This window comes from Photinus pyralis, unplaced genomic scaffold, assembly GCF_008802855.1.
Source record: "Photinus pyralis isolate 1611_PpyrPB1 unplaced genomic scaffold, Ppyr1.3 Ppyr1.4_LG8, whole genome shotgun sequence".
In the NCBI taxonomy this organism is placed as follows: domain Eukaryota; kingdom Metazoa; phylum Arthropoda; class Insecta; order Coleoptera; family Lampyridae; genus Photinus; species Photinus pyralis.
Window position 1 is genome coordinate 19,780,199 of NW_022170819.1, and position 12,298 is coordinate 19,792,496.

Genomic DNA, 12,298 nt, shown 5'->3' on the forward strand with positions numbered 1-12,298 from the left:
TCTTTAGTTCTCAATTTTGTTGCATTTTTATAGTAATGGAGGTATGTACGTATACTACCCACCATAAGTATCTGAGCACCCAGTGTACATTGATCAATTTTGATGAAATTTAGTGTTGTTCAAATTTGTTGTAATTGTATCATGTTTTCCTTGTTTCTTATTTCGAAAAAAATACAATTTTCCTGAAAATTTCATCAAAATTGATCAAAAGTACATTGAGTGTTCAAGTACCTATGGCGGGCAGTGTACAATGTACATTGCATTGGGGTTAACAGTGACCCCCCACTTTTTTGACTGAAATACACGCTTTGACGCACCAAGAATCAAACAACATCTCCATGATATCAATCGGTCTGTCGGTCTGTCCCTGTACTCTCATTTCCGGCTAAATCGCTCAACCTATTGGAACCAAATTTGGTACGCATATTCTTAGACACAAAAAGGCAGAATCGCAGATGTGCGGATGGTATCTGTGCTAGCTACAGCAAATTGTTTATAGTTGGTACTAGTCATTCAATATTCAATGTAATAGATGTATGGGTACTAGTACAACATTTATTGACAATATGATAGATACTGATTTATATCGATTATTAAATAATCCATAAAATCAGATATCTATTATATTGTCAATAAATTTCTGACTAGTACCCAAGCATGTATTAGATTGAGTAATTATTAAATCATCGATATAAACCTGCCATTTAATCCAGGGAATAGAGGGTTTCAATTCCTTTTGCATGTCATAGACAGTCATCTGGTGGTTAAAAATGTAAGTTTTCAACCTTTCATCCCTTGTGCTTCCCCCGTACCACTGTAGACCATAAAATTCTACACAACTTTGATGTACACTACTTTTTTGTGAAATGTTTATTAAAAAAGATAAAGAGTTTCAAAATTGCTTATATTTTTAAGAATTCTGAAATTTCTATGTAGATGCGTTTTAACCAAATTTTAGACACAATAATTAAAAGTTTTATGAGAAAATATCTTGAACTCGTGATATAAATCCTCCTACCCTGCACCCTTACTAAAGGGGATGCAATGTTTATTACTTATATTTTCTAATTCTCTTGTTCCAATTTAACCCTTTCCATCCCCCACTGAAATGAGTGGTTTAATCCTCTGTTGTTGATTGCTCGATCACACTTAGATATAATGACATTATTCCGAATACAAATTTCAGAGTTGGAAAGTACTCAATGCGTCGAGCTACTTAAGCTACTTAACGTTTTGTGCCACGGATCGAGGTTTTATTAGCAAACTCATTTTATGCTACAGTTTGAAATATAATCTGCACGCAAAGAATTATGACACAAAGCTACTGCTTCAAACTCGAGCATTCTTCGACGATTCCTTCGACAGTTGTACTTAAAACACGTTTGCAGCCGACCGACCGACCCACCGTACAGCCAAAGTGAATATACAGTGCTATTTATTAAGAAGTAGACATAGGGATTTAGGTGTATTGTTTTTCCCTATGTCTACTTTTAAATGACAAAATCTTTTCTTAAGGACGCCTAATTTTATGCAGCCAAAATATCTTAAAGCAAATAAAAATCTGGTTGCCACATTAATTAATTTGAATATTGTTGCGTTGGCTTCCGTATTTTTATTTTCGTTCGTGTGCGATGTACTTACTACATTCAACTGAAGAAAAAGTTGATACTGTTTAAGGAAAGTAAGAGATTTATTTTCTGTTAAGCTAAATAATATTCATATTATATAATTAATATGAAAGCCAAATCTTTATTTGTTTAAAAAACTTATTTTGGATGCATAAAATTACAGGCGCCCTTCAGAATAGATTTTGTCTTTTAAAAGTAGACATAGGGAAAAACAACACACATAAATCCCTATGTCTACTTCTTAACAAATATCACTGGATGAAAGGGGTTAAAATGAAATAAGACCCCTTTTCTTATTTGATAATTGTATTCTAAAGCGCCATAATCACACAGTTATTCAAATACCTACTACGACCAAGGGGTTGAAGTGCTATCATCCCCTTTGATAGTGGGGCATGGTACGGAAATTAATAGCACCATAACTTTATAATCGAGGTATTTTCTCATATGAATCTTATGGTTATACAGGGTGTCAGTTTTAAAACTTGCAGTCGGCCTCATTTTCCAAACTAATGAAGATATTGAAAATCGCGCAAAACTGTTTCGGGGGTATCGAGGGGGAACCAGAATGGCGTTATGAGTGACAACCCCCCACCCCCCTTAACCACCCAGCACCCCCCTCTTCAAAAACCTTAAATGGCAACCCCATACTTGTGATACATCTTTGGAAAGCCACTGAAAAATGCTTTCCAGTGGTATCAATAAAGTCAATATTCATGAAGACGATTTAACAATTAATTTAATAATTTTTTACGCCAATCAACCGTATTAGTTTTCAATTTTTTGCATACTAAAGACAGAAAATTGGAAAAATAAACCCCCATCTTTTTCAATAATCTGCGATGCCATGGAATTTTCTAAAACAAAAAGATATCCAGTTGTCAATTAGCAGCAGTTCGAAATGGATTTTATGATCGACTTGGTTACTGTCTTGCAGTTAATGGTGACTTATTCGAACGTTTATTGTAAATTGTTATATTAGGAAACCGTTTTTAGTAATTTGGTCTTTCTTTATGTTGAATTCGCTGTTCTAAATATAATAGTTTTTGATAGAATTTGATTTGTTTTATAGCAGACATTCCATGGCAAGACGGATATTGGCGTAGTTTTTGTATTATAAAATTCCACGGCATCACAGATTATTGAAAAAGATGGGGGATTTATTTTTCCAATTTTCCGTCTTTATTATGCCAAAAATTGAAAACTAAATTCCGTAAAAAAATTGTTTCTACATAAAACTTTCATACATTTTTGCTCTAAAATAATTTGGGGAGCCAATAATCGCATGTTATGAATTTTACATTGGAATCCCTATGATGCGTTACGCAAGTCACCACCCTGTATAGTATAGACAGAAACAGTGTTGTCCTTCTTTGGGACTAGACGTATTGGGCTAGATTATGGACTAAATGATGGTCCAATAACACCTAGACGTAACATTTTTTCAAGCTGCTCATCGATAATCCTCTATTTATGGGGTGATCAATCCAAACAACTGAGACAAAAGCTTTTAAATATGCTGTCACAAACACACGATCTCAAAAGAGAAAAAGGTCTTGCGAACACCTTCCTAATCATAAAATTGATATCATGCCCCTGTTCGAAGAAAACAAGGTGATCTTCAAATATTTAAATATTCAAAAGGTAAATGTCATGCCATCTATTTCTCAAATTCCAAACATACCATGGGAATAGGTATAATGGTGAAGGGCACTTTTATAAAATTTAAACGGTGACAAACAATGGTTCGGGAAAGTTCAGAAGGGCCCGCTTAAAAACTCCATGTTTTTCGTATTGAGGACACCATTTTGCGAAGAGATGCGAAAATTGGATTGGAAATTTACCATAGCGTACACTATCCTTGGCCATAGAAAACCTACTCGCCCAAATTTTGTCGTTTGGGGGCATAATCGTCCCCGCCATCTATTTGTTCAAAATGCAACCAGAACCATTACGACTAAAGAATTTTAATCAAAATGAATGAAATTTACCTGGTTCTTTGCAAGTGATAGGTGAAAGTGTGCACTTGCATTCTGTCCAGCGTAAATATACACCTAATACAAGTGCGGCTCACTTTAATTATGCATGCAATAAAGATAATTCGTCACAAATAAGACTAGTAGTAATTTAAACGATAATAAAGCCATTAATAACGAAACGTTAAGTTATCGCATTGCAAATTTTTAATAGTGATCAGTAACATTGCCATTTTTAGCAATTGAGGTTCGCATCAATTTTTGTTGCCATCCAGTTCTCAGTTACTTTTCAGTTTTTTGGATCTCCTTCCATAACGCCCCGTTGTCCAAAATGTATAAGCTGAAAGACTGCAGGTATATGCAGTATGTTGCATCAATCACTAGTAAGTTTGTTTAGAAAGAATTATTTTCCTTTTAGCGGTAGTACTGACCAAACTTTTTATTGGACAACGTAACCCTAACCTTAGATCATATAATATTTTACCATTAGGTAATTTATTGATGTTTTTCAAATTTATTATACAATTAAAATTTTACAGTTTTTACGTATTCATTATAATAATGAACAATGTAGCACGAGACCTATAGGATTTTTTTCTTTTTAATTAGGTTTCAGGCCTTCTATTATAATTCTATTAGGCAAATGAAACTATTTTTAAGCGCTTGTGTTACCCTAAGCCATTTTTATTCGAAAAATCCTTGTGACTTTAAGTGTCACTTTACATTATACCTACTGGGTGTCCATATTGGAAATGTCTCTTTAATTAATTTTGTCCATAGTTATCCATAAGAAGTCTTTACAACCACCATCGACTACTGTAACAACTCAACAAGATTTTTAGCACTAATTTGAAAAACTAAAATACTTAAAGGTGGTTTATGCACAATTTAACATTTAAAATTTTGACACATGCTTTTTAAACAGTGGGAATAAAACCAATTTAAGAATCTTGTTCTATTTTGACAACTTTTTTACAAAATGTAATGAGAACACAACCTTTTCTCAGTGTCGCTAGCAAAAATTGGTAAATAATTAGTACATTTTTGAAATGTTACTTTCTCAACAAAGAAAATCTTAACACACAGCATTTATTTTACCAAACTTTACAATATTGATTACTGCGATTTGTAAACATTTAAAATAACTCTACAAAAGTAATCCAGAGGCTGTAGGTAAGCTAGGGGATCGTGGTAGACATTTAAGCTCGCATTTAAGTCCGCTAAACGTACAATGTTAAATTTGCAAATTTGAAATTCGACTAAAAGATAAAGTGACTGCTTCTAAAAAGCTTTTCAGTAATTTCCTATAGGAAAGACATTTCCTTTGTGCCCTCATCTGGGCACAAATTTTAAGAGGAAGATATCGCAAAATGAACAAAATTCAACCCGTTTGGCAGCTATTGGCCGTTGACTCGATTTCCTTGATCACCTATTTAACCCACTAAAAGACGAAGTGCAAGGTATAAATCCTCGTATAAATCGAAGACTGGAGCTTTATCTACTACGTTGGAAAGCAAAAAGTACGTGTGTTTTGTTTTCGGTGATATTTGCCGACAAACGACATACCTATTTTCAAAGCGACTTATATACAGGGTGGTAATTTTGTCTGTAACACTGAATATACGAATATCTTCAAAACAACATTTTTTTAAGAAGCTACATAGTTTAAAATTGTGATCGGTGACGTAGATCTGCAAAGAGTCAAGGGACATATATTTTTTTAATAGCAACCACAATTTTTTAATAGCAACCACATTTTTTTAATTGCATATTCTGTACATAACAATATTTAATAGCAAAACTCAAATTAAGGAAAATAGTTTTCTTATAATTACTTTTATTTCACTAGTGGGCTTTACAAAAACGTTACTTTTTTGGTAATTTTATGTCAAAGCAAATTATTGTGTTAATCAAATCTACAAGCTTAAAAATTACGTACAGTGGCGTGCGTCTACAGAACTAGGGCCACTTTTAATAGAAAGCACTATTATTCGTTAGGTAGCTATTATTAAAGACGAACTTCTTTTTAATTTCACAACATAAAAATAGTTACACAATTATTAAATTTTTGATAAATTGCCTTTTATCAATTAGCTTTCCAACGATGTGTCACAAGTATGGGGTTGCCATTTAGGATTTTTGAAGAGGGGGGCTGGGGGGGGGGTTGTCATTTATAATGTTATGTTGCCCCCCCCCCCCCCCCGATATCCCCGAAACAGTTTTGCGCGATTTTCAATATCTTCTTTAGTATGGAAAATATGGCCGACTGCAAGTTTTAAAATTGACTCCCCGTCTAAGAAACATAGATTGTGTGTGGTACATCAATGTAATCAGGAAAACAAATGAAAATAATTGACGTTAAGATATATTTATATAGGACGATGCATTTAAAAAATACCAACATTGGGTCACATCTCAAAAACTGTGGCCCAAAAATGTATTTTTACTATGCCGCTCGATTCTACGTAAAAATATCTAAATGAAACTGTTTGTACCTTTTTTTCTATCTTACATGGGCAGTAAGATGTGATATCATGCCAAAAAGGCAAACTTTTCGTTTTCACCCTGTATCTGAGAACAAAAAAGTGGCACAGAGTCGCCATATTGGTATGCCATATTGAGTTTGCGGACTTTGGAGGGCTCCTTGACGACAAAAAACAATTATTACAGTGAAGACTATGATCCAGGGGCATGGATATTAATTACGCGTTTGAAAATTTGCCCCCCCCCCCTCCACGCTCCCTAAAATCTACAATTTTAGCTGGGTGCCATACCGGGTATTCAAAGTGTCCCCCACTTGTTGTCTATCAGCCTCCAAAGCCTCGACGTGGGGCTTATGGTACATGGAAAAGCCATCTCGGCCCCAGGTCTATTACTACAAAACTCACCAGTCACCACCTCTATCAGATCTCAACACTTTTCTTTCCTGTGTAGTTCTAAACCTATTCTTTAAATTCCTTAAAAAATTGTAGTCCTCGAATTTAAAAAAATAGATCAAACTCATTCTGCTGTAGTCATCCTCGCAAGTCTAGTCTAGAAGGATCTAAAACCACCAATTGAGAGCATCTCCATAGAACCACAGAGATCGGCATGAATGACCTCAAGACATAATTGCTCTATGACGTATAAAATTTCCTATACTGGCACATTTAACAATTCTAAGCCTAAAGCGACCAGTTAGGTATGGAGAAAGGAGAAGAACTACAATAGAAGGGTGCCCACGACTTCATATGCTGGATATTGACGGATATATGATAACAGAAACCCAGCGTACACAGAGGTGGGCAGAATACTTTCAAAAAGTATTTGAATACTAAATAGTAAATACTTTACACAAATCAAAGGTATTTGAATACTAAATACTTTTACATCCAGCACAAGCGAATACTAGATACAGATACATTGAAAAGTATTCAAATACTTGTCACTCAAATACATTAAACATTTAAAATAGCACCAAAATTAATAAGAAAAAGTGTTTTCCCGAGAAATTTTGGTGTAGCCGATTTTTGGTTAAAAAGGAAGGTTCACTGCCTTTTTTTGAGGCTCGAAAAAAAAATTGTCTCAGATCGACCCGGAAAAAAAAATTCTTATAAAACATGGCCTGTAGAATCCATAATTTCAAACAGTTCCAAGATTGGGCTACTAGTTCAAGAGTTACAGCCCTTTGAATTTTCTTTCGAAATTGGTTTCTAGTCTATAACTTTTGATTGAGAAGTCTGATCGAAAAAGTACGAATTGTTTTGGATTTTACGCACCAAAATTAATAATAAAAAGTGTTTTCCCGAGAAATTTTGGTGCAGTCGATTTTTGGTAAAAAAGGAAGGTTATACACTGCCTTTTTTTGAGGCTCGAAGAAAAAATTGTCTCCGATCGACCCGGAAAAAAATTTTTCGTTTAGAATGTAGCCTGTAGAATCCATAATTTCAAAAAGTTCCAAAATTGGGCTACTAGTTCAAAAGTTACAGCCTTTTGAATTGTCTTTCGAAATTGGTTTCTAGTCTATAACTTTTGATTGAGAAGTCTGATTGAAAAAGTACGAATTGTTTTGGGTTCTACGCACCAAAATTAATAAGAAAATGTGTTCTCCCGAGAAATTTTGGTGCAGTCGATTTTTGGTAAAAAAGGAAGGTTAAGTATTCAAATACTATGCGAAGTATTCGAATACTTTACGAAGGATCCAAATACTTTGCGAAGTATTCGAATACTAAATATTTGTGAAAGTATTTGAGTTACAAATACAAATACTGCTTCCATAAAAGTATTTAATTACAAAGTATTTGATTACTTTAAAGGATTTGAATACTAAAAAGTACAAATTCGAATACTGCCCAGCTCTGACCGTACAGAATGTAAAAATATAAATACATCGGCACGATACGACGAAAATGACTTGACGTACGTATATAGATCGGTACGCAAAATAGCAGAGTGCGACATCAACAAAAAAATAAGTTTTTCAAAAAATCTCTTACATTTGAATATGTAATATAATACGTTTTTTATACTGATATATCAAAAAAGTATATTCTGTAATCATATACGTCATGGAAATTCGTATTTGCCATTAAAAATATATGCCCCCCCCTTGACGCCACTGACCACAAATTTAAAGCACGCAGATTGGTAGCAAACTTTATAATTGTGGATACCATAATATATTCTTGAAAATTAGGTGAGCCGTTCATTTCTCCACAAATATCACCGAAAGTAAAACACGCACGTACTTTTGGTTTCTCACAAGGTTTTGCCCATTAGAAAACAAAACGCACACGTACCTCTTGCTTTCCACTTATTAATGTAACACAAACGTATAGTAGGTGCCAAATCTCCAATATTCGATTGTACTATGTACTTGGTCTTTTGGTGGGTTGTAGGTGAATTCCAGCAGCAACGGCAACTTACTTTCCAAAAGGTTTGAAATCAGTATCTTATTCTTGTTTTGAAGATATATATATTTAGTGTCCCAGATAAAATTTCCACCCTGTGTGTGATAATTTAAAATAGACACAACGCATATAATTAATTAAAATTAAAAGAAACGTGTAGTGGGTGCCATTAAGGAACTATGGTCTTCCCTATCACAGTGGATTAGCAAATTGGAGTTGAGTTATGAACTAATAAATCCAAGAGGCTTTTGATTATCTACCTCATTCAGAATATATCAGGGTTTATTTAATTACAGGCGCTCTTTTCAGTTACCGTATCAATGGCATGTGCCGCAATGCACATGTCTTGGCCGTCGCCTACGCTACCTCTTCTAATGTCAGACAAATCTCCAATAGGACGAAGAATAACTCCGGTAAATGTATCACCGCAATTGTTTACATGCGAACGGTTTGGTTTTAGGAAGAAGGATCATGGTTGGCTTCCAGTTTTCTACTGGGCTCAATACCCGGGTGTCTCTTTGCAGGATCTGTTATAGAAAGATTCGGGCGTAAACCAAGTCTACTGTTCGCAGGTATTCCACTACTTTTACCGTGGATAACTACGATATTTAGTGACTCTCTGATTGTTCTGTGCATTGTAAGATTTTTCGGGGGAATCGGCCTTGCCTTTATTACAACGGTACGTATTATCATTCGATCGATCACATGAAGCCATGGTTTCCAGGCCGCTCCAATGTACGTTGGGGAAATTGCCGAAAAGGACATCAGAGGGAAATTGGGTTCGGCCTTCAACATTCTGCGATTGGCAGGTTCTTTGTACGTCTTTAGCGCCGGACCGTTTATATCGTATCTGGCCCTGGCGATTACCTGCGCCATATTTCCCGTTTTATTTATCGTCGCTTTCGCATTTATGCCCGAATCGCCCTACTACCTCATGAAAACCAATCAGCAAGAGTTGGCGAAAAGAAATCTGATTAGGTTGTCAAGTACATCGGCCAACGTGGATTTTATTGACAGGCGAATGAAAGAAATTGAGGCAACCGTCGATTACGATATGAGGAATCGCGCAAGCATTCGGGAGTTGTTCACAAACAAACTGTATCGAAAATCGATTATTGTTATTGCTGGTATTGGGGCGTTGTGCATACTTTCAATGTTATAGTTTTTCGGTTTTAGGGATAAAGACGGTTCAGCAGCTGAGTGGTGTGGCCGCAATCGAAGCATATACCCAGAGCATTATTCAAGAGAGTGGTAGTAGCATATCTCCAGCAGTTTCCAGTATAATCGCAGGACTGATACAGTTTCCCGCAGGTTATTATTATTATAACATTTCAATTTGACCATAGGTCGTTTTTAGCACTTCTCGCCGGCTACCTCGCGGACAGAGTTGGACGTAAACCTTTGATGATAGTTTCATGTCTCGGTTGCGGTATCGCCTTAACGAGCGAAGGTATCTACTTTTACCTGCAAAATATTGCAAAGGCCGATGTGAGTAGCATATCCTGGCTACCCACCACGGCTCTACTTTTATACCTGGTGATGAATCCCATCGGAATTTTTACCCTACCATGGATTTTACTAGGAGAACTGTTTGCTACGAACATAAAAGGATACGCCGTGTCAATGGCGACGTGTTATGGAAGTTTACTGGCGTTCCTCGCCACCAAACTCTTTCAACCAATTTCGGACGGTTGGGGAATGAACGTTACCTTTTGGATATTTGCCGCAATATGCTTTTTTGGTGCGGTTTTTTGCTACTTTTTTCAACCCGAAACTAAAGGGAAAACTCTGGCCGAAATTCAACAAAAGTTAAATCGAAGGAAAGAAACCGGATCTCCAGTGGAAACTGGATCCGTACTGGAGACTAAGTTTTAGGAAATCGTCTATATCTTTAGGAGGACATGCGTATAAAATGTCTTTTACCGTAACCGTAATGTCTACCTGTTGAGTTGTCTTGTAACGCGTTGTTAGTCACGAGAAACGCTGTCGAGTTCGTTATTTAAAAATTAAATAAACAATGTAATCTGAGGCTTGCTCGGGCTACGTTTGATGATAGATAATTTTGGACCGAAGCAGTCATTTTCCGGTACTTGATGAGGAACCCAGAAAAATTCAATCAATTGTCATAATTTAACAATTATAGAAATTGTTTACTAATTGCATTACAAATTATTATTTAACTGACGTAGGTATATATTTAAACCATTACCTCCTCGTTATGCCAACTTCGCGCTATAGTCTTCAACATTTTAGCAAGACGATTATATGTTACACAAATAATACTCCTATTAGAGTTATCCTTGTAGGCACAGGTTTTTCCTTCAAATATTTAAAAAAGGTCAAATTGCCAATTTTGTGGTTCACGCTTCAAAAGTGTTAGGTACAGCTCAATTATATTAAAGTATACATTTTGTTTCTTTACATATGGAAGCAATGAAATGAATCCTTTAAAAAACACGCAATTTTGATTTGGAGAGGCGCTCGTAACACCACCAGAATGGTGTTTAAATTCCAAACATCTTATTTAAATATATCAACTTGGCATGTTTATGGCACTATGTTGATTATTGGGCTCACATACCTAGTGGTTACTATGATTTAGAGAAAAGAACTTGCTGAAGATAAGTTCACCTTAGAACAATCGCATCGTATGTTTAAAATTTCATTGAAAGATATTTCCAAACGACCGGGCCTTAGAATTATGTGCAGGTGCACCATCCTGCTGTACCCAACAGTTGCAAACTGTCGCTGTGAGCATATTATCAAGAGATCTATAATATGGATAATAGGAAAGTAATACAAATCTTCATCAATAAAAGTATCCTCTAACTCGTCTTGCAGTAAATGTAATGTTAAAGTATCATGGTAAATGAATAGTCCTACAACTTGTATAATACCGAAAATACCAGCTCACATATTAAAACCAAAACGACGTTGATGCATTCGGCTCGCTCGGCATTGGTGTGCAAAAAAGTGTAGTGTGTGTTTTAGGTACACTTTTTGCATATTTGAAGGGCAACTCTACCTATTAACGAAATAATTGGCGTTAACCCTCGACAATATACTTAGGTCGTATGTTGCTATATTTATGGCGTTAAAAAGCATCGTTGATGATTTGTACAAACCGCAAAGATCAAGTTAACGGTCTAGAAAGACAATTTCGATAATTACTCGCGTTAAATTTTTCATATTTGTATTAATTGTCATCAAAATAAAGTTCCAACCTTTGTTAATCTTGAAATAGACTCGTCCATTAGTTTGACGTTTAGTTTTTTTGAAATGGCGGAAAATTCTCATTTTAAGGAAATTAAGGAAAATACGCGTTTTCGTGGCGACAAAAGGCTTCCAACACATGCGGATGGAAATTTTAGAAAGTTTAAGACCCCGCACAGAGGCGCCCGCGCCCTGTTTGACTCAAAATTGCTAAAAAAAGCTTCACTGATGAAAAGGGTTTCTTTGCAAATTTAAGGGTGAAGGAGTGTAATAATCAAATTTTGGTCGTATGAATGTCACCTCAACTTTTCACAGACTACCTGATTCCGTTGAGAAACTTCAGTTACCTCAAAACCGGCCGTGACCTTCAGTTGCGTTTTACCATTATTGTTTCGTTGCCTCGAATAGATTTTGGTTTGTTTTTTTTTAATTCATCACAGACTACTTGATTAAAATATAAAAACCGTGGATATAACTGGTAAGTTATTTTCGATCTTATGCTATGACAGCCCGTTGAAACGAGAATTAAAAAATCTATCAAGTAATCTAAAAATCCAATTTGGAGCGTATTTAACTTTAGGAAATTGGAAAA

At 35.4% G+C, this 12,298-nt stretch overlaps 1 protein-coding gene across 2 annotated transcripts; it reads left to right on the plus strand.

Annotated features, from left to right (window-relative positions):
• Positions 1-3,777: 3,777 nt before the first annotated feature.
• Positions 3,778-10,677, plus strand: LOC116179099 (facilitated trehalose transporter Tret1-like). 2 transcript variants are annotated; one of them, XM_031498810.1, is made up of 7 exons: positions 3,778-3,851; positions 3,898-3,987; positions 8,803-8,906; positions 8,954-9,172; positions 9,218-9,620; positions 9,670-9,804; positions 9,851-10,677. In XM_031498810.1, exons 2-7 carry the CDS (start codon positions 3,936-3,938, stop codon positions 10,366-10,368), a joined length of 1,431 nt encoding a protein of 476 aa, XP_031354670.1. In that variant the 5' UTR covers positions 3,778-3,851; positions 3,898-3,935; the 3' UTR covers positions 10,369-10,677. The 2 variants fall into 2 exon arrangements, with proteins under 2 accessions (XP_031354670.1, XP_031354669.1); XM_031498809.1 differs by having other exon boundaries at positions 3,821-3,987.
• The last annotated feature ends 1,621 nt before the right edge of the window (positions 10,678-12,298 follow it).

Bases quoted from the DNA above. Each gene is read 5' to 3' on its own strand.
- LOC116179099 (XM_031498810.1), top strand. From the start codon at position 3,936: ATGTATAAGCTGAAAGACTGCAGGTATATGCAGTATGTTGCATCAATC. The intron at 9,173-9,217 runs GTACGTATTATC...CATGGTTTCCAG, and splicing joins GCCTTGCCTTTATTACAACG to GCCGCTCCAATGTACGTTGG. The intron at 9,805-9,850 runs GTTATTATTATT...GGTCGTTTTTAG, and splicing joins ACTGATACAGTTTCCCGCAG to CACTTCTCGCCGGCTACCTC.